At 36.9% G+C, this 21,089-nt stretch overlaps 1 protein-coding gene across 1 annotated transcript; it reads left to right on the top strand.

Moving 5' to 3' along the window:
- Positions 1-271: 271 nt before the first annotated feature.
- LOC118761762 lies at positions 272-17,178 on the top strand (the record flags this gene model as incomplete). Its single annotated transcript, XM_036499908.1, has 3 exons — positions 272-428; positions 13,953-15,769; positions 16,988-17,178. Coding segments are annotated over exons 2-3 (2,001 nt in total), but the record flags the coding sequence as incomplete, so codon positions are not given.
- Positions 17,179-21,089: the final 3,911 nt, after the last annotated feature.

The raw sequence follows: 21,089 nt of genomic DNA, 5'->3' as shown, positions 1-21,089 counted from the left end.
ACATATATATATACAATGGGCTTCTTTCAGTTTCCATCTACCAAATCTACTTACAAGGCTTTGGTTGGCCCCAGGCTATAGTAGAAGTCACTTGTGCAAGGTGCCACACAGTGGGACTGAACCCAGAGCCATGTGGTTGGTAAGCAATCTACTTACTACACAGCCACTCCCACACCTATACACACATAGAAATGTATATACACACAGACATGTATGTATGTGTATATCCATCTATATATACATACATAAAGATGTATACACACACACACACACATATGAGGAGGCAATGCCTACTACTCCCGGATATATTATAAGTATCCTCTTAACTGTTGCCATATCTTCATTGCTGTTCGAGCGAAGCAGACTCACAGAATATTTCTGAGACAGAAAGACTTCAAGCCAGTATCAAAACCCAATAACCAACCCTGGTAAATAATATTCTTCTCCTATTTATTTAACACACAATTTACCACCACATTTACATTGCTAAACATTCATTAGACTTATTTCAAACATAAATATACTGTTATATAGATATTGTTTTATTTGCACACACCATTTTATAGACTAAACATTGTTTAAACATTTTGCAGTGTCACATCACAAGTAAAACCTTTCATTTCCAGAATATAAAGTATGGTTGTGTTATAACTATGTCAAAACTATTTGATGGAAATGTTCATCTAAGGATACATCATTTTACGTAGTTTAAAGTGGATTTCTAAGTCTCAAGTGAAATTTAAAATTTGCAAATTAATTTCATGGCAGATAAATTAATTGGCTGTTTTTCATAAACTTAATTTTTTAAAAGCTTTGTTGAGGGAGAAGGGCCTTGCATATGACCCTTTTATTTTCCAGGGTCTCTGACAGGGATGAGTGGGAGAAACACATTCTCAAAACAAGGGGCCTAATGTGAATGCAGACAAAAGAGAAATCCTCTGCTAAAAGCAGCTCAGGGGCCAGCTTTTGGTGTGAAATTTGGTGATAGATATAGTCTGCAACATAGGGTGGCCACAATGGGATTTGAACTCAATTCATAAAGAACCACATTACCTACTGGAAGGCATCGTGTCCAGTATTTAATTCTACCACCTCAAACTAGTATTTAAATTATTGACCCTTGCATAATAAAAGTCAAAGTTGACCATGCCAGAATTTGAACCCAGAACACAAAGTGTCAGTACTAATACCATTCTAACGACTCTACTAATTGAAATGTTTTAAACTGATTTTTTATTTTAATATTAAACTTTGTATATAAATGGAATTGTTCTGGTGATTTCATTTCTATTTTATATCTTGAAGCAAACAAGAAGAATTGTTTAAATGTTAAACAATTTGGTGACAACATATATTTTCTCTCTCAGCACATCTTTATCCTACATCAACATGTGCAATGCATTAAATATGTTTTCTCACCATCTTCGATATTATTTATCAGATGGATGGCTTCTGGGAAATATTTCACATTGTCTGCATTTAATATAAACTCTATTACAAACAAAGAACAAAGTCCCTAAAATGCCCCTAAAAACATATTCAATCATGACAACTTATGGGAGGGTCATGGTTAGAGAGTTTTTGACTATAGCATCGCTAGACAAGAATTAACTTTCAGTGAAAAATCAAAAATGGAAATCATAGTTTTAATATATTTTAAACAAATGTATTTCTTTCATTTTAGATATATTTACTGTTTATAAAAATAATTTTAATGTTTCAATATTTCAACTTTATAAATTGTATTTTGGAATTATAAAAGTTTTATAACATTTTAAAAGATTGTATTTTTAATATATTTTTATAAATTACATTTAAATATTGTATTTTTAATAATAATAATATATGTTATAAATTTGTATATTTCTTCAAGTTAACAAAGAGAATTGTCTAAAAATTAAACAATTCCAAGGTAACATCAGATATACCAATGAACATGCACCCGTGTATAATGTAATTAATCATTTGTTATTACCTGGCCAAGGTACGACCTGGTTATGTTTCTCTAATGATGCTCTCTCAAGCAATAATATATTCATAGAAATCAAACAGTTAAACAAGTGAACTTATTCATGTAAAAAGGGGTCAGTTGGCAAAGGCTTTCACACATTTTACTAAAAGACTGTTTCCAGTATCTGCTCTGGTGCTCTGAGTTCAATACCTAGTGAGGTCAGCTTTACTTTATATTATGATTGATAAAGAACCAGTCAAGTACTGGAGTAGATTTGTCATCATTGTTGTTCTTCCTCCTCTTCAACCACTTCTTTCTTTCTATGTGCAAGACATTGCCAGGGGTTACACAAGTAGAGAGAAAGGCTCCTCCAGATTTCAAATCTCTTCAAGTCATTCTATATCTTATGTCATCTGGTTGACCTCTTTTGATTTTAAATACAGCCAGAGAGGTCAGATCTTCTGATGCTGTTTTTCAACTTATTTTCCATCAATGTAGACCCAGAGTTTATTTACATGCCTCCTCTTCATCCATTTCCTCCCTCTTTCATCGTTCTTCTCTTTGTTTATATTATCAAGTCTGCAACAACTGTTGTAGTTGACCCTTCCACTTTTTTCAGCCGTTTAAGGCTCTGGTCTCAAAGACACCCATCCGGTCACTGCCACTGTGCTTCTGTTGTTGTTGTTGTTGTCAACACCAGCTCATTGGCCATTCCCAGCATCAGCTCTGCCACTATAAATCCGTATGGAGTCAGGATCTTTAGGTTTGTGAATCTGTGGTGTATATATATATATATATATATATACACACACAGGAGTGGCTGTGTGGTAAGAAGCTTACTTCCCAACCACATAGTTCCGGGTTCAGTTCCACTGCGTGATACTTTGAGCAAGAGTTTACTATTATAGCCTCAGGCCAACCAAAGACTTGTGAGAGGATTTGGTAGAAGGAAATGAAAGAATATCATCATCATTGTTTAACGTCCGCTTTCCATGCTGTCATGGGTTGGACAATTTGAGTGAGGACTGGCGAACCAGATGGCTGCACCAGGCTCCAATCTCATCTGGCAGAGTTTCTATAGCTGGATGCCCTTCCTAATGCCAACCATTCCGAGAGTGTACTGGTTGCTTTTACGTTACACAGGCACAAGGGCCAGTCAGGTGATACTGGCAACGACCACACTCAAATGGTGCCTTTTACGTGCCACCTGCACAGGAGCCAGTCCAGCGGCACTGGCTACGACCTCGCTCGAATTGTTTTTTGTGTCACCAGCACAAGTGCCGATGAGGCAATGCTGGTAACGATCACACTCAAATGGTGCTTTTCATGTGCCACTGGCATGGGAGCCAGACAGCTGCTCTGGCAATGATCACACTCGGATGGTGCTGTTAGCGCTCCACTGGCACGGGTGCCAGTCATCGAATTTGGTTCAATTTCGATTATATATATATATGTGTGTGTGTATATGTTTGTCCCCCAGCTTTGCTTGACGACCGATTTTGGTGGGTTTGCGTCCCTGTATCTTAGCGATTTGGCAAAAGAGACTGATAGAATAAGTATTGGGCAAAACAAAGAATAAGAACTGGGGTCCATTTATATTTGACTACAGGCGGTGCTCCAGCATGGCTGCAGTCAATTGACTGAAACAAATAAAGGAATACAATATATACATATATATATATTATGAGAGACAACGGAAAGGGGGAGTGGTAATGTGGGAGGTGACAAGAATTAGAAGCAGTGGGGCAGGGGCACAAGAGTGGCTGTGTGGTAAGAAGCATGCTTGCCAACCACATGGCTCTGGGTTCAGTCCTATTGCATGGCACATTGGGCAAATCAAAACCTTGTGAGTGGATCTGTTAGATGGAAACTGAAAGAAGCCCATCAGATATATTTATGTGTCTCTGTTTGTCCCACCAACAGAGCTTGACAACCAATATTGGTATGTTTACATCCTTGTAACTTAGCAATTTGGCTAAAGAGACCAATAGAATAAGTATTGGTCTTAGAAAGAATAAGTCCTGAGGTTGATTTGTTTGACTAAAGGCAGTGCTCTAGCATGGCCACACTCAAATGACTGAAGCAAGTACAAGAATTAAAGAATATATATATATATATACACGTGGCCTTACTTGTGCCCGGGCTAGTAGGGTGCTAAGAGCATCATCCAAGCATGATCGTTGCCAGAGTGGTTAACTGGCTTCCGTGTCAGTGGCACGTAAAAGACACCATTCGAGTGAGGTCGTTGCCAGTACCGCCTGACTGGCCCTCCTGCCGGTGGCACGTAAAATGCACCCACTACACTCTCGGAGTGGTTGGCGTTAGGAAGGGCATCCAGCTGTAGAAACTCTGTCAGATCAAGATTGGAGCCTGGTGCAGCCATCTGGTTTGCCAGCCCTCAGTCAAAATCGTCCAACCCATGCTAGCATGGAAGGCAGAGGTTAAACGATGATGATGATGATACATAATATATATATATTATATATATACATATGTATATATATATACACATATATATGTATATATATATATATATATATATATATATATATATATATATATATATATATATATATATATATAGATATATACACATATACACACATAATATATATATATATGTTTATGTAAAAGAAGGGAATGAAATGTTGAAGTTGATATTTAAAAGGAGACAGTGAATGAGAGAGAGAGAGATGAAAGTAAAAGGGGACATATGAAGGATATGAAATAGGAAAAGTATGGTTGTTGTTGTTATTGTTTATTATTATTATGATGATGATGATGATGATGTAGGTGGTGAGCTGGCAGAACAGTTAGCATGCTGGGCAAAATGCTTGGCAGCATTTTGGTTGTCTTTACGTTCTGAGTTCAAATGTTGCCGATGTCAACTTCCATTCTTTCAGGGTCGATAAAATAAGTACCTTTCGAGTTCTGGGGTCGCTGTAATCAACTTACCTGCTCCCCTGAAACTGCTGGCCTTGTGCTAAAATTTGAAGCCATTCTTATTATTATTAATATTATGATGACTCGTTTGCCGCTACAGTCTGAGTTCAAATTCCACCAAGGTCGACTTTGCCTTTCTTCCTTTTGGGGTCAATTCAATAAGTACCAGTTACACACTGGAGTTGTGCAACTGGTACTTATTCCACCAAATTCCACAAGGTCGACTTTGCCTCTCATCCTTTTTTCTGATTGATAAAATAAGAACCAGTTAGGGGCTGGGTCTGATGTAATCAACTAGTCCCCTCACCCGAAATTTCAGGCCTTCTTCCTATAGTAAGAAAGGATTATTATTATTATTATTACTGTGACGAGCCGGCAGAATTATGTGGATGCAAAGCAGAATTTTGACCGTCTTTACATTCTGAGTTCAAATTCCACCAAGGTTGATTTCGCCTTTCATCCTTTTGGGATTGATAAATTAAGTTCTAGCTGAGTACTTCCTTGAAATTGCTGGCCTTGTGCCAAAATTTAAAATCAGTTTTATTATAATAGGAATATCATAAAAAATAGGGATTTTTATAGAAAAAAAGCACCTTTTTGATGTAAATAATTTTTGGTGTTAACATGGTCCAATTTGAATTTTTTCTTCTGCGGAAGGAAGAGCAAACCTTCTTCTATCACACTCTCAATTTTGGTCAACTTGCGCGGCAGGATCTCGGAGGAGACAGTGTTAGTTGAAGGCTAACAAACCTGCCATACACAGACAACTTCAGCTTTATATATACAGAGATAATTAGGGTTCAGCTAACTGCTTCACCACATCCCGAAATTAGAAATGGGAGTTAAAAATTCCTTTTCTACTACTATAAGAATCTCCATGACGGTAAACATACTTTTTTACGAAGGCAAAGAGAAAGACAATGAATCAACATGACCAGAATTAATTATATTCGTGTTTCGAGATTAAAGTAATTTGAATTTTACTTACTTCTCTCTTCAGTATAATATTTCCAATTTTTATACAATTTCAAAGTGCTATGACTGAATATGTACACAATCGAGCCTAATTATAATTATATGGATAATTTTACCTATAAAGGTAATTTTAACGTACCGATCGACTTGGTAAAATTGTTAATTAATTGATTAATTAATTAATTAAATTACAGTGCTAGCGGGGTGCAAAGAGCACCATACGAGTGTGGTCGCTGACAGAGCGGCTAACCGGGTTCTTTGCCAGTGGCACATAAAAGGCACCATTCAAGTGTGATCGTTACCAGCGTCGGCTTACTGGCACTCGAGCCCTGTGCTAGTAGGGTGTTAAGGGCACCATCCGAGCATGATCGTTGCCAGAGCAGCTATCTGTCCTCCATGCCGATGGCACGTAAAACACACCATTCGAGTGTGATCGTTACAGCATTGCCTTACTGGCACCTATACCAGTGGCATGTGTAAAAGATTCGAGCGAGGTCATTGCCAGTACTGCCTGACTGGGCCCCGTGCCAGTGACACGTAAAAGCACCCACTACAGTTGGGTGCTGGGGTTGATGTAATCGACTAGACCCCACACCCAAAATTTCAGGCCTTGTGCCTATAGTAGAAAGGATTATTATTATTATTATCTTCAAAATATCACCAAAAAAAGATGGGGGCATGGCTGTAAGGTTAAGGAATTCACTTTGCAATCTTGTGGTTTCAGGTTCAGTCCCACTTTGCAGCACCTTAAAGAATTAACTTCTTCTAATGTTCCAGGTTGACTCAAGCCTTGTGAGTGGGTTTCGTACCAGGAACTGATAAAGTCTATGGTATATACATGTGTGTGTATATTCATGTATGCATATCTATATTTGTACTTGTATGTGTATGCATTTATGTGTGTGTGTGTGTGTGTGTGTGTGCATATATCTGCTCATGTCTCCTTGTCTTGACATCTGCTGCAAATTATAAACAAATGTCACGTCACACAAACAGAGTCGTTTGTTTGCAGTGTTCCACCAGAAAACATATCCAACCATTGTGCTGTTCATGTTGGAAGAACTTGGGGAAATATTCTCTTGCTTGAAGCCAAGTGAGGATTGGTGACTCTCATCGAGTGTAGTCATAGACTTGACTGAGTGGGACTCACAAGAACCTGGCAAGAAACAAAACAAAATTATGAGAAAGAAAATACAGAAAAGAAAATACATCATCTGATGCATTATAAAGGTTTTGACATCCATTTTCCCTAACTGGCATGGGGAGGACAGTTGACGAGGAAGCAGTGAACCAGAGGACATTGCTGAGCTGCAATGAAAGATTTGGCAAGATTTCTACAGCTGGATGATCTTCTTAACACCAGATGCACACATACACGTGTGTGTGTGTGTTTATGCGTGCATAAGAGTATATGAATGAATAAACATGGGTTTACTTATGTTTGATTGCACTTCTGACTTTGTATGCTAGCATGGGTTAGGTGAATATATTATTGTAGCCTTGTTTTACAGACAGACAGCCTTCTTATTGCTCACCCAAAACCATTTTGCAAGAACAAAAGTTCTTATTTCCCATGTCTTCCAAGGTGGGGGTGATTGGTTGACAGATGTTTCTGCCTGGAGCAACTTAAAAGAGATTGCAAGCATAAACAAATGCACAGACCCCTACGCGCACACACACTCAGCTCGAGTTCACTGCTTCCTGTAGCAGAAACAGCTGGAAGCTAATGAAGGTGTCTACGTAACTCTTGTTCTTTTGTTGTTCATTGATTCATAGCTATAAACATACATGGACACAAATATTTATACATGGGTATGTGAAGGTATATATATGTATATATATATATCATCATCATCACTTAGCGTCCGCTTTCCATGCTAGCATGGGTTGGACGGTTCAACTGGGGTCTGGGAAGCCAGAAGGCTGCACCAGGCCCAGTCTGATCTGGCAAAGTTTCTACGGCTGGATGCCCTTCCTAACGCCAACCACTCCGTGAGTGTAGTGGTGCTTTTTACGTGCCACCAACACAGGTGCCAGACGAGGCTGCCAAATGGCTGCGATCAGATGGTGCTTATTATGTGCCACCGGCACTGGTATCACAGCTACAATTTCCATTGATGTTGATCGACTTGGATTTGATTTTGATTTTTTTTATATATATATATATATATATATAGATAAGAAAGTTTGTTTGGTAAAGCACGTGGGTGAATATATAAGAAAATAGTAAAGAGTGAAAAAACGACAGAAGGCTTAAATGTTAAAGAATATATATATTTGTGTCAAGATGTCTGGAGAATATTGGAAAAATTTTTTTTCCCTCCTTAAAATGACATAATTTTATATTTTTAAAGAAATACCGGTTTCGCAGTTCGTTTTTCAAATTTCTTGTGACTTAATGTTTATTTATAATAACGTATTCTTGTATTTTTGCTATGGAGAGCTCTAAATAAGGAAGAAATTAGTGATTTCTTCCGGTGTAAGGGAGATAATCGCTTAAAAAAATTTTTTTCCTTTCCTCTTAGTGTGAATAGTTGAGTCTGGGTTTGTACTTTTCAATGAAGAATGTTTCCTTGTTTAGTCTAATTTGTGATGATAATCCAAAAGCACATTGGTAAAATGGAAAGATTAAAAATTGTGGTTTCAGTTGCTTTGCGCATTTCTCAATGTGTTCACTAAAAGGTATCATTCTATATTCTGGGAATGCAATCTGTTGTCGATGCAGTGTGCATCTACGTCTGAGTGATAGTCCCGTGGAGCCCACGTAGTCTTGGTGGCAACCCGAGCATTTGGAAACCCCCTCTCTCAATACATAAAAGAGAACTGGAAACGATTCTTGGACGATTGTTTTATTCTCTGGAATGAAAACACAGATAAACTCTTAAAATTTAAAAACCTATTGAACAGCATAAACCCAAATATACAGTTCACAATGGAATACAACCAAAAGGAGCTTCTGTTCTTGGATATACTAATCAAAAAAATTAACCTTAAAATAGAAACAGACATTTTCTACAAAGCCACAGACGCCAAACAATACCTTCTCTTTAATTCATGCCACCCAAGACACACTAAAACAAACATCCCCTTCAACCTTGCAAGAAGGATATGCACAATAGTGTCAGAACAAAATACCAGGAACTTCAGACTGCAAGAACTCAAAAACACCTTAATTGACAGACATTACCCAACTCAACTCATAGAGGATGGGATCAGACGTGCAACAGAATCAACATAGAAACTTTAAGAAAAGTTCAACACAACAACACACCTTCCCCGAAAATACTACCTTACATATCTACATACAACCCCAAAACAAAGAAGCTTTCACCATCATCACCCAGAATTTACCAATACTTCATAAAAACCCCAAATTAAAGGAAATTCTAAACATACACCAAATCATTAAAAGCTACAAACAGCCTAAATCACTTAAAAAGATTCTCACAAAGGCAAAATTGTCTTCTAAAACGACGGATGCAAAAGTAAAAAAATGTGGTAGATCGAACTGTGCAACATGTCCTAACCTATTGGAAGGATCAGAATTTTTTTTTAAAGAGGGACAGAAATTCAAGATCAAATCTAACTTTACTTGTGCCTCTGAAAACATAATTTATGTCATTAAATGCTCGGGTTGCCACCAAGACTACGTGGGGTCCACGGGACTATCACTCAGGCGTAGATGCACACTGCATCGACAACAGATTGCATTCCCAGAATATAGAATGATACCTTTTAGTGAACACATTGAGAAATGCGCAAAGCAACTGAAACCACAATTTTTAATCTTTCCATTTTACCAATGTGCTTTTGGATTATCATCACAAATTAGACTAAACAAGGAAACATTCTTCATTGAAAAGTACAAACCCAGACTCAACTATTCACACTAAGAGGAAACGAAAAAAATTTTTTTAAGCGATTATCTCCCTTACACCGGAAGAAATCACTAATTCCTTCCCTTATTTAGAGCTCTCCATAGCAAAAATACAAGAATTACGTTATTATAAATAAACATTAAGTCACAAGAAATTTGAAAAACAAACTGCGAAACCGGTATTTCTTTAAAAATTATAAAATTATGTCATTTTAAGGAGGGAAAAAAAATTTTTTCCAATATTCTCCAGACATCTTGACACAAATATATATATTCTTTAACATTTAAGCCTTCTGTCGTTTTTTCACTCTTTACTATTTTCTTATATATATATATATATGTAGCAGAAGTAACAAAGTGACCCAAGATCCGAAAGATTCGTTTATTAGCATTTATCAAACTGGTTTTTTGGAGGTATATTCCCAGACCTCCAAAAACCAGTTTGATGAGTGTCAACTCTCGGAGCTTGAGTCCCTACTGCCATACCCCTATCACCCTTACCTCTATCTTTCATCTCTCAATCACTCTCTCTTCTTCTTTTTACTCTACTATCTTACTGCTGTGACAAAGATTGGCAGTAAATCTCTTCTCTTCACCATTCTTCCAATGAAACTAGGGATGTTACTGGACCTACCTGAGTCTCTCCCCAACACTCAGCCACTCCTTTTCATATCTATATATATAAAACTGTAGTTGTGTGAGTGTCTGTCCCCTTCGATTTAGATTCCTAACTCCTCCCACATTTTGCGGTGCAGTTTAACCAAATTCGGGTATCTTATAGTCGTGATTCATATCAAGCCCGTCTGGCTATTAGCGCGCGTCTACGATGAGTCTACAATTTTAAAAATAATTTAACATCATTTTTTATTCCATTTTAATGCATATTTTTTCGTGTGTCGATGGCGGCGGAGTTGGCGTCCATCGTCACACCTGCACCTGTGTTGCTTCTCCTCCCCTTCTTCCCTCCCCCGTGAAGCTGTGGGGAAGGGAGTGTAAGGAAATTAACGTTGTAAAGCGTTGTCAAGGAGACCAGCGTTCTTTTAGAACAACGACTTCGTGGCTTGAAGACACCAAAACAGAAATGGCTAAGAAAGCCCGAATTGGCATCTATAAGGGAAGTAACTCTCTAAAAGTGCTTATATAGTTATTTCCCTTACAAACCCGAGCAACGCCGGGCGATACTGCTAGTATATATATATAAAGCTGTAGTTGTGTGAGTGTCTGTCCCCTTCTATTTAGATTCCTAACTACTACTCCCACATTTTGTGGTGCAGTTTAAGCAAAACCGGGTATCTTATAGTCGTCATTCAAACAATTTGCACAACCGAATGTTTTCGTTGTTGCACAAATCTTTATATATAAAAGTAAGGTTGTGTGTCTGTCTCCTACGATTTAGATTCCTAACTACTACTCCCACATTTTGTGGTGCAGTTTAACCAAAACCGGTATCTTATAGTCGTGATTCAAACAATTTGCACAACCGAATGTTTTAGTTGTTGCACAAATCTTTATATATAAAAGTAAGGTTGTGTGTCTGTCTCCTACGATTTAGATTCCTAACTACTCCCACATTTTGCGGTGCAGTTTAACCAAAACCGGGTATCTTATAGTCGTCATTCAAACAATTTGCACAACCGAATGTTTTTGTTGTTGCACAAATCTTTATATATAAAAGTAAGGTTGTGTGTCTGTCTCCTACGATTTAGATTCCTAACTACTCCCACATTTTGCGGTGCAGTTTAAACCAACCGGGTATCTTATAGTCGTGATTCAAACAATTAGCACAACCGAATGTTTTCGTTGTTGCACAAATCTTATATATAAAAGTAAGGTTGTGTGTCTGGCTCCTACGATTTAGATTCCTAACTCCTCCCCATTTTGCGGTGCAGTTTAACCAAATTCGGGTATCTTATGGTCGTGATTCAAACAATTTGCACAACCGAATGTTTTAGTTGTTGCACAAATCTTTATATATAAAAGTAAGGTTGTGTGTCTGTCTCCTACGATTTAGATTCCTAACTACTCCCACATTTTGCGGTGCAGTTTAACCAATTCGGGTATCTTATGGTCGTGATTCAAACAATTTGCACAACCGAATGTTTTCGTTGTTGCACAATCTTTATATATAAAAGTAAGGTTGTGTGTCTGTCTCCTACGATTTAGATTCCTAACTCCTCCCACATTTTGCGGTGCAGTTTAACCAAAACCGGGTATCTTATAGTCGTGATTCAAACAATTCGCACAACTGAATGTTTTCGTTGTGCACAAATCTTTATATATAAAAGTAAGGTTGGTGTCTGTCTCCTACGTTTTAGATTCCTAACTACTCCCACATTTTGCGGTGCAGTTTAACCAAAACCGGGTATCTTATAGTCGTGATTCAAACAATTTGCACAACTGAATGTTTTCGTTGTTGCACAAATCTTTATATATAAAAGTAAGGTTGTGTGTCTGTCTCCTACGATTTAGATTCCTAACTACTCCCACATTTTGCGGTGCAGTTTAACCAAATTCGGGTATCTTATGGTCGTGATTCAAACAATTTGCACAACTGAATGTTTTAGTTGTTGCACAAATCTTTATATATAAAAGTAAGGTTGTGTGTCTGTCTCCTACGATTTAGATTCCTAACTACTCCCACATTTTGCAGTGCAGTGTAACCAAAGCCGGGTATCTTATAGTCGTGATTCATATCGAGCCCTTCTGGGTATTAGCGCACGTCTACGATGAGTCTACGATTTTAAAAATAATTTACCATCATTTTTTATTCCATTTTAATGCATTTTTCGCTATTATATAAGGGAAGTAACTCTCGAAAAATGTCTACGATGAGTCAACGATTAAAAAAAAAAAACTACCATCATTTTTTATTCCATTTTAATGCATTTTTCGCTATTATATAAGGGAAGTAACTCTCTAAAAATGTCTACAATGAGTCAACGATTTAAAAAAAAAATTACCATCATATTTTATTCCATTTTTTAATGCATTTTTTGCTATAACTCACTAAAAATGCTTATATAGTTATTTCCCTTACAAACCCGAGCAACACCGGGCGATACTGCTAGTATACATATATATGTATGTGTATCCTGAAGAAGGTCTCTTTTATTTTTCATTCCTCCTGGGGTCAATAGAGTAACAGTCATTATTTCATAGACCAAGGAGGGGTGGAGGATCATTCTGATGATGATGGGTCACCACAATGTTATTAAACACCCCCACCAATATTTCCTAATCCACCTCATTAAACCCCCAATACTTCATAATAAACTACACCAAGTTATAACTCCTCACCTGACACAAAACAAAACACACTTCACCTGCCAAACCCCTTTTTCATACAAACACATCTTTCTCATTGCTACCCAAACATTGTCCCTTATATTAAAAGATAATTAGGAGGAACCTACCTTTCACTAATTAGGCTTATTCATTAACCAATCTTTATTAATCTCAATTAGCAACAATAATAACGATCCTCTCAACATGCTGTCTATCAGTGTGATTATATGAAAGCCCATCTTTGGATCAGCTTTCCGAGTTAATCAATGTTGTGTATGATAATTGTGTGGATTATATTGAAATGTCGAGAGATTTACAGCATTTGTCAGGTTAAGAACAGTTTCATCTCCAGCTTTATTGCTATCTGTTAATCCAGGTAAATATGATGGAAACCAAGCCAACCATGACTGTCCCATCATTAGTAATACTTGTACCTGACAAATGTCTATGAAACATAATAAAGCCTATGTTTTGCTAATTGTTCCATGTTAACAAAGTTTGAACATGATTGCTGTGTGTTGGGACATAATATAGCATGTACACCAATTAAAGTTAATTTTCTCTACAGCTTAGAGTGTCTCGTTATTGAGTGCTTTTGGAGCAGGGGAATCTCTTTGACTAATTATCGTTAAATAAATCTAAGCCACACATGACTATTTCTTTGTGATGTTGAGAGCAAATATCATTTCCAGTGAAAATAATTATTTCTAATATCTAGACTCCATGTAATTAATGAAACTTATTAATACATCTTAGAATAGATTGTAATAAGTTGTTTAAATATTAATTAGACAAGATTAATTCACTGACAGAAATACATAAATGTTTTGTTGGTGTTTTTCAAATGATGAAGCAAACATCATCTCCCTGAAACTTTAATATTTTCACAAAGCTAAATGTTTTCCTTATATTTCTTTGCAGATTCACTATGGAAGACCAGACTGAAAATACTTTAAGGAAACTTATCCCTCAGAAATGGGCTTTGAGTTACTCAACACCAAAAGGGGATGAAGAAGGAGTTGACAATCAAAGGGGTAAATACGAGGAAGATGATGGTTCAAGGAGGAGTGATGAAGGATATTGTAGTGTTATTTCAGAGAGAGAATCAGCAGTGAAGGCCATATCTGGAGACAAAGAAAGCACAAAAGAAACTGAAAAACAAATAGTTGCTAAAATACAGAGGATTCGTCTTCAATATGATCGCTGCATGATGTTTATGGAGCATATAGTTAAGGAGAGCAAACATTATGAAAGTCTGGGGTTAAGTGCCAATCGTATTTTAGAAAAGGTCAAAGAGAGACTTGGAATTTTGCTGAAATATACTAAAGAACAGAATATTTCTATTGAGCAGGACCTCGAATGGTTTCAACAAAGACTCTTTGACATTTATGTCACCTGTAACCCATACAACCACAAGACCATTGAACCAGCAAAAGTAACCACGAAATTTCGGCCGCTTCAGCCAGTTGTGACCAGAGAAGTAAATATTGAGGAATCTGGAGAAGAATTTGAAGAAATCCCAATAATATCCAATATTGTCATCATAGAGGAGGGAGTGATGACATATTCCCACCTTTGTAAGACAATAAGTTTAGTAACAAGAGACAGTGACAGAATTGATGTCCATTGTCCATCTTCTGTGACCAGTTTCACCAGAATCAGTGAAGACATGGTTCTGGCAACCCTCCCCTTCCAAGAAATGATTCTTATTATCAGCCCCAAAACCTTAAAGATCAAAAGGATACAGTTGGGGTTACATATGGTGAGTTACTTGGAAGATTCTACACTTATAGGTGTAGAAATGTTTGGTAAGACAGTTTACCAATTTGATTGGGAGGATAATACCATAAACTATCAATTTATTACCAAAGAAACCCCTACAGATATTGCTGTAGGGGTCCAGAATATACTTGTAATTACATTCGCCAGCATCAACAGAGTAATCTGTTACAAACTGGATGGCCAACAGATATGGGAGGTAGAGACCCATTCTCTGCACCTCCCAAGTAAAATCTCTCTCTACCAAAATTATTTCTATGTCCTCCAGGGACAAATAATTTATAGGATTTCAGCTAAAGGTGGTGTGACAAGGAGGGACATTGGCAGGAAATGCCGCTCTATTTCTGTTGGTAAAGATACCATTTTGGTAACAGATTATTGCGGCAAACCACATGGTATTCAAATGAATAAAGACTTTTGGCCCAAACTGTCATACAACCACCAGCTACATACCCCCAGTTTAAAAGACTATATTGATATTGAGGATTGCTACAACATTACAAATATTCTACCTATGTCTACATCTTCTATATTAATAATTTACAAAAACAAGAAAGCTAAAGTATTCACTGATAACGGGGAAATAATTAGCCAAAATAATTCAGTTTTCCTTGAGCTTCCTTCTTTCTGTTGTAGAATAAACGCAAACAGATTCCTGGTATTTTATCCTGAAATGAAAGGATTTCAGTATATCACCTGTCCTGAACTAAGAAAAGGCCCTTTAATAAAGGTGCAAACTGGTTACATGAAAATATGTCATATTGTATCAAATAAGTGTCTAGCTGTGACCACCACTGAAAACAAAAGTGAGGTCCATATCCTCTTGATCAACGAAGGTAAAGTTGACATTGCAGAAAGAATTTCTCTGGGACATCATAATGTCAGCATTGCTGCAACTCCAATTAATTTTGTAGTCATAGATGGAAACGAAAATAAAATGGTATTTTATTCCACATGTGGTGAAGAACTTTTTCAAAAATACCTTCCATTCTATGGCCACCCTCATCACATCTACTCTGATAATGTTTATTTCTATGTCCTCTTCAGGAGACACTCTATTCTCAGATGTTACGATCTATATGGACAAATGAAATGGCAGTGGGAACTGCCTTTCCCTGTTCACCCTCACATTGCTGTTTTCCAAGGAACTCTTTATGTCCCGGACACTCAACTCAACAGGGTTCTTCTTTACAAGTATCAAGACCGGTCGTCTGGCTGTCTTTTACCCATTAAAAATCCTTATATCAGAAATCTAAATCTACGACTCAAAGAAAAGGAGAATGACCAAAAACTTGTAATTGGCGGAATATGTAATCTGTCCAATGGACAGTTGGTGGTGTCCGACATCAACCATGATTGCTTGTTGTATATTTCTGAGGAAGGAGACATTGTGTCCAGATTATCTCTGCCGTCTACAGCCACAGATATATGTCGATGGGATTCTAATCATATAGGGGTCACATTACCTCTACAGAAACAATTAAGGGTCATCGGAAACGTATCAAAGAGAGTGAGAAGTGTATCATTAAGGCAGCCTTATGTACGGGTGTGTAAGATGGGTGAATGTGAAATTGTTTGTTATTGTGATAAACCATCACATTTAGACATTTTAGCCATCAATTATTATAATCAAGTTGAAGTAATTAAGACAATTAATATCCCTGTGTTTGTGAAATCATTATCAGTAGACAAGGAAACAGAAAAGCTATTAATTGTTACTAGGGAAAAAGCTTTTCAGTACAACACTAGAATAGGTGGTGGTGGTCATCGTCGTCATCGTCTTCGTGGTGGTAAAACTAGATATTGTTATGCTAGTAAAACTAAGATGGTCCCCAGTGTTTTAATGTCCCAAGTGAAACGTCCCCTCAGTCTCCAAGGTGGATCTATTGACCAAACGTCTGTTTATTTGATAGACAGAAGCCGTATGTTTGCCATAAACGATAAGAACTTGTTGGTTAATGATCTCGTTACTAATAATCAACTTAATTATTATATCGACCTGGTGGATGTATTTTCCAGACACATTTCTCTCAGTGAAATCTTGTCTTCCACTTTATATCTACAGAACCTGACAGTTTCTGATAAAGCCAGACATATTCCTCTCCCTAAACATTTGGGAGACAAAGAACCAGCGAAGATTAATCGTTTGGTTCTTACTGAAAATAATCTGATTGCAGGATGGGACTGGGAGAATGGAAACATTAAGATATTCACATTGGATGGTCACCTTATGGATTCAATCAAAGTGAATGTTTATTGTAATATGAAAATGTGTCGATGGCAGTCAAACACACTGGTCATTATGACTTGGGATCGTTTTAATAAACACCAACTGTGGACATTAAAAGTGGAATTTCCATTGTCGTTGGTAATTTACCAAACGAGAAATAACTATGAATGTGTGGCTTCTTTATCAAACAATCAACTGGTTTTGAGTGAATGGAGAGATGTAAGACATTTGCATTTTGTTGATATTGATGAAATACATTCGAGTGTGAAGGAAATAAAAAAAATAGACATACCTGAACCATTAATAAGGAGAACAGAAGATGGAGATTATTATGATATAATCCGGGATATTAAAGTTTCTGATGAAGATGTCATCATCGTCTTCAACGAAAGATTCATCATTTTCTTCAACAGTGGTGGTCAATATTTACATTCAGTCAGACACTACATGGAGTATTATGTTGGTGATGATGACAAGATGACAATTGATGACAGTTTTTTGTACATTCATGGTCAGTGGGAGAAATATTTTGTTTTATCCGGATATCGAAATATTTTGTGTTTGACCCAGAATGGGGAATACAAGAGAATATTTTTAAATAAAAGAATTTATAAAGATGGAGTAGAATTCTCCAGTATAGACTGTAAAGGACCAAGGTTTGTTGGAAGCCCCGAAAGGAGAGAGAATGAATTGTATGTTGAAGGGTTGTTTATGGTGAATCGAGACAGCTTCCCGGTTGCTCGTTTACAAACAGACGAATGTCCTGTTCAAGTAAAAGATTTTGATGTCTCTGAGGAAGGAAGACAGTTGTGTGTGAAAAAGCCAATAATGGAAATGTTAAAATATTCGATGAAGACGGCCAGTTGCTATGTCACAGAAATGTTGCAAGTTTAGTTGGTGGTGTGTGTTTTACACAAGAATCACACATAATGGCCACGGTTCCTAAAAGGAAAGAAATATTTCAACTGAATGGAGAAGATTTGCAGACATCTCAAGTTTGGTCGAGTCTCATCCCTTATGGTGTAATATGGAGAAAAGTGGCGGGTATTTACTGGTGTGTACATAATGAATTGATTGAATGTCATTGCATAAAGATTGATGGGGACCAAGTGAACATTCTGGAATCTGTGTTGTCATTAAATCTTGATTCTGGTCTTCGTTTCCCTTCCATTACATCTGAAAAGAACAAGGAAATATTCAGTAATGAATTAATTAATAAATTGGAATACAGAGGAGGAGATGGAGATGGAGGAGGAAGAAGAAGAGGTAAATCAGGTGAAATAATTGGTAAAGGTAGATTAAAGGTGAGATGTGGTAATTACATAGCGGAGATTAATAATTCAGGAATTGATGAAATATCAGTGAGGAGACTTCCATATAGGACAGCAATGGTCCCTTTTTCCATTCCTGCATTCGAGGAACCTGTTGATTATGATTTTAGGGACATTAGGGACCGGAACAGTAAACTAATTAAGTTAGATGAGAATGTGAGTGTGTTGATGTTTCGAGAAAGTGTCACATTAATCAGAACAACAACAACAACAACAGTGGACATACTTCAACATGAACAACAACAACGAACACCACTGGACATATGTCGGTGGACAGAGGAATGTTTCATTGTCGCCTTTGGGAGAGAAATGAGGGTCTTCAACAGGGTACTCCGTCGTTTAAAAACCATCAGAACTGAGAAATACTACAACAGGATTTATAAATACAACGACAATCAACTCGTGTGTGGTGGTCATTATATTAGAGACATAACTCAAGAAGAGAGACACGAGAAATACCAAAGATGGAAGAACAACAAGGATTACTATTATTGCGGTGACCCCGACATCTTTGACCCTTATTATGTGGATGTGGTTGATATCAAAGATGGGAAATGTAAAGATGAAGTGTGTCGTGGGGAGATGAGGAGATGGGGAAGGTTTGAGGGAGATGAAGGGGTGTATGGTGTGGGAGTCACATCTTTTGGTGATGTTGTTGTTGTGAGGAGGGAGGTGGAAGAGGAGTCTGGAAATTGGGAAGATTTGTGTTTTGTGGAATGGTTCAGGGAAAAGTCTTTGGTGAGGAGGATAAGAATAGAAGAAATGTTTATTGTTCTGGGATATTATATTGCAAGACCTCGTCTGACCATAATTGGTGAATGTGTTTATATAACAGATACAAGAAACAATATTTACGAAATACCTCGACATATTGAAGAGGAAACATCTGAAGATGATGAAATCCTGAGATTAAAAGATAATCCAAAATATTTACTCCTCAGAGGGGAGGATAATGAAGTCGTTGAAGTTCTTGGTTTGGATGTTTCAGACAATTCTTTGATGGTTTTTGGAATTATTCCTGGACGTCAATCTTTTGCTTTCTTTTATTTTGACAAATAAATATTTCCAGAAATATTAAACTTCAATCTTCTTCTTCTTCTTATTGTAAATGGCTTCGCCCGGGAATCGAACCTGCATCGCATACATTGCATTCTACACACTTATTGTTGTAACATTCCTCAACACTCTCTCTTTGTGTGTGTGTGTATATTTATATACAGTATGTGTACATGTGTTTATATATATATATACACACATATTTAGGAATGTATGTATAGAAATAAGGCTATAAGTATGTATGTTTGTGTGTGTATATGTGTATATATATATATATATACACGCATGCATGTATGTATAGGAATGTCTGGTCATAATCATTGATTCTCCATTAAAAGGCAGACGACCAACAACAACAACAACAACAGCAGACGACCACCACCACCGCCTTCATCGTCATCATCATCATCATCACCATCATCATCATCGTCGTCATCATCGTCGTCATCATCATCACCATCATCGTCATCATCGTCGTCATCATCGTCATCATCATCATCATCGTCGTCATCATCGTCATCATCGTCATCACATCATCATCATCATCATCATCACCGTCATCATCGTCATCATCATCAGCGTTGTGTGTGCGTGTGTGCAGTCTGCATCTGACAGTTTTTAACGTTTAATAAGAATAGATTGTTGTTGTTGTTGTTGTTGCAGTGACATTCCAACTGCACACACGCACAAACATTGCCTTTCGTCCTCGTAGGGTTGTTGTTGTTGTTGTTGCTGTTGGGGGTTCAAAAAAAAAGAGAAGGACACTTTAAGAAGCATTCAGTAAAAGCTTTCCCATAGCTGGTCATTTTTCATGCTAGAAATAGAAACCACTTTACTTTTCATATAAATTTTGAAGGACAGCAAGAAGCATTCATAAATAAAATTGGCCTGTATATGGTCTCATTTCATGCTAGAAAGAGCCACAAAAACCTTCACATTTTTGTCTCATCACAAATAAAAATCAAAGGACAATTTCCAAAGCATCCATGTCAAATATTGTCCTATAGATGGCCTAACATCATGCTAGAAATAACAGCCAAATACTCTGAAATTTGTATCGTTTTTCATCAAAAAAGTGAAGGACACTTAAGAAGCAACTCTAAAAATATTGTCCTGCGGCGGTTTAAGTGTATCTATGAGTTTTATGTGTTTAAAAAACATAGCAAAGACCTGTGTGTATATGTAGGTATATACATGTGTATAAAGGTATTTTTGTATAAATATGGGTATTTTTGAATGAAATTTGGTAGAAATAACTTTGAAACGATGCAGATTACGATAAAAAAGAAATTTGTAGGTAAAATGTTTTGTAAGGGGTCGAGGGAAAAAATGTGTGATTTAAGGGAGATTTGGCTGTTGTTTCTAGCACACCACCCTCCTTGTCTTCTTTTTTTTCCCTCATTTTTTCCCTCAGAAACACATTTATGTTATAAAAAATAAAAAGAATATTTTAAAAATCTCTGATTATTTTTGCCCACTTCCTGGCCCCCGATTCTTTCTCTTTATATAATTGTAAAATATTGGAGAGCCTGAGAAGATTCTTGCTGGGATTTATCCACAGGGATTTAAATAAGAGCTTTGTAAAAGAGGATTTCTTTTGAGAGCATCCTTTTCTGTTAGGAAATGAAAGTGGAAGTTTCATTAAAAATATCCATTTTCCTG

The sequence above is a fragment of the Octopus sinensis genome, unplaced genomic scaffold (genome assembly GCF_006345805.1).
Source record: "Octopus sinensis unplaced genomic scaffold, ASM634580v1 Contig17127, whole genome shotgun sequence".
Lineage (NCBI taxonomy): Eukaryota > Metazoa > Mollusca > Cephalopoda > Octopoda > Octopodidae > Octopus > Octopus sinensis.
Note: the sequence above shows the minus strand (reverse complement) of the source record. Positions and strands in the feature narration are given on the sequence as shown.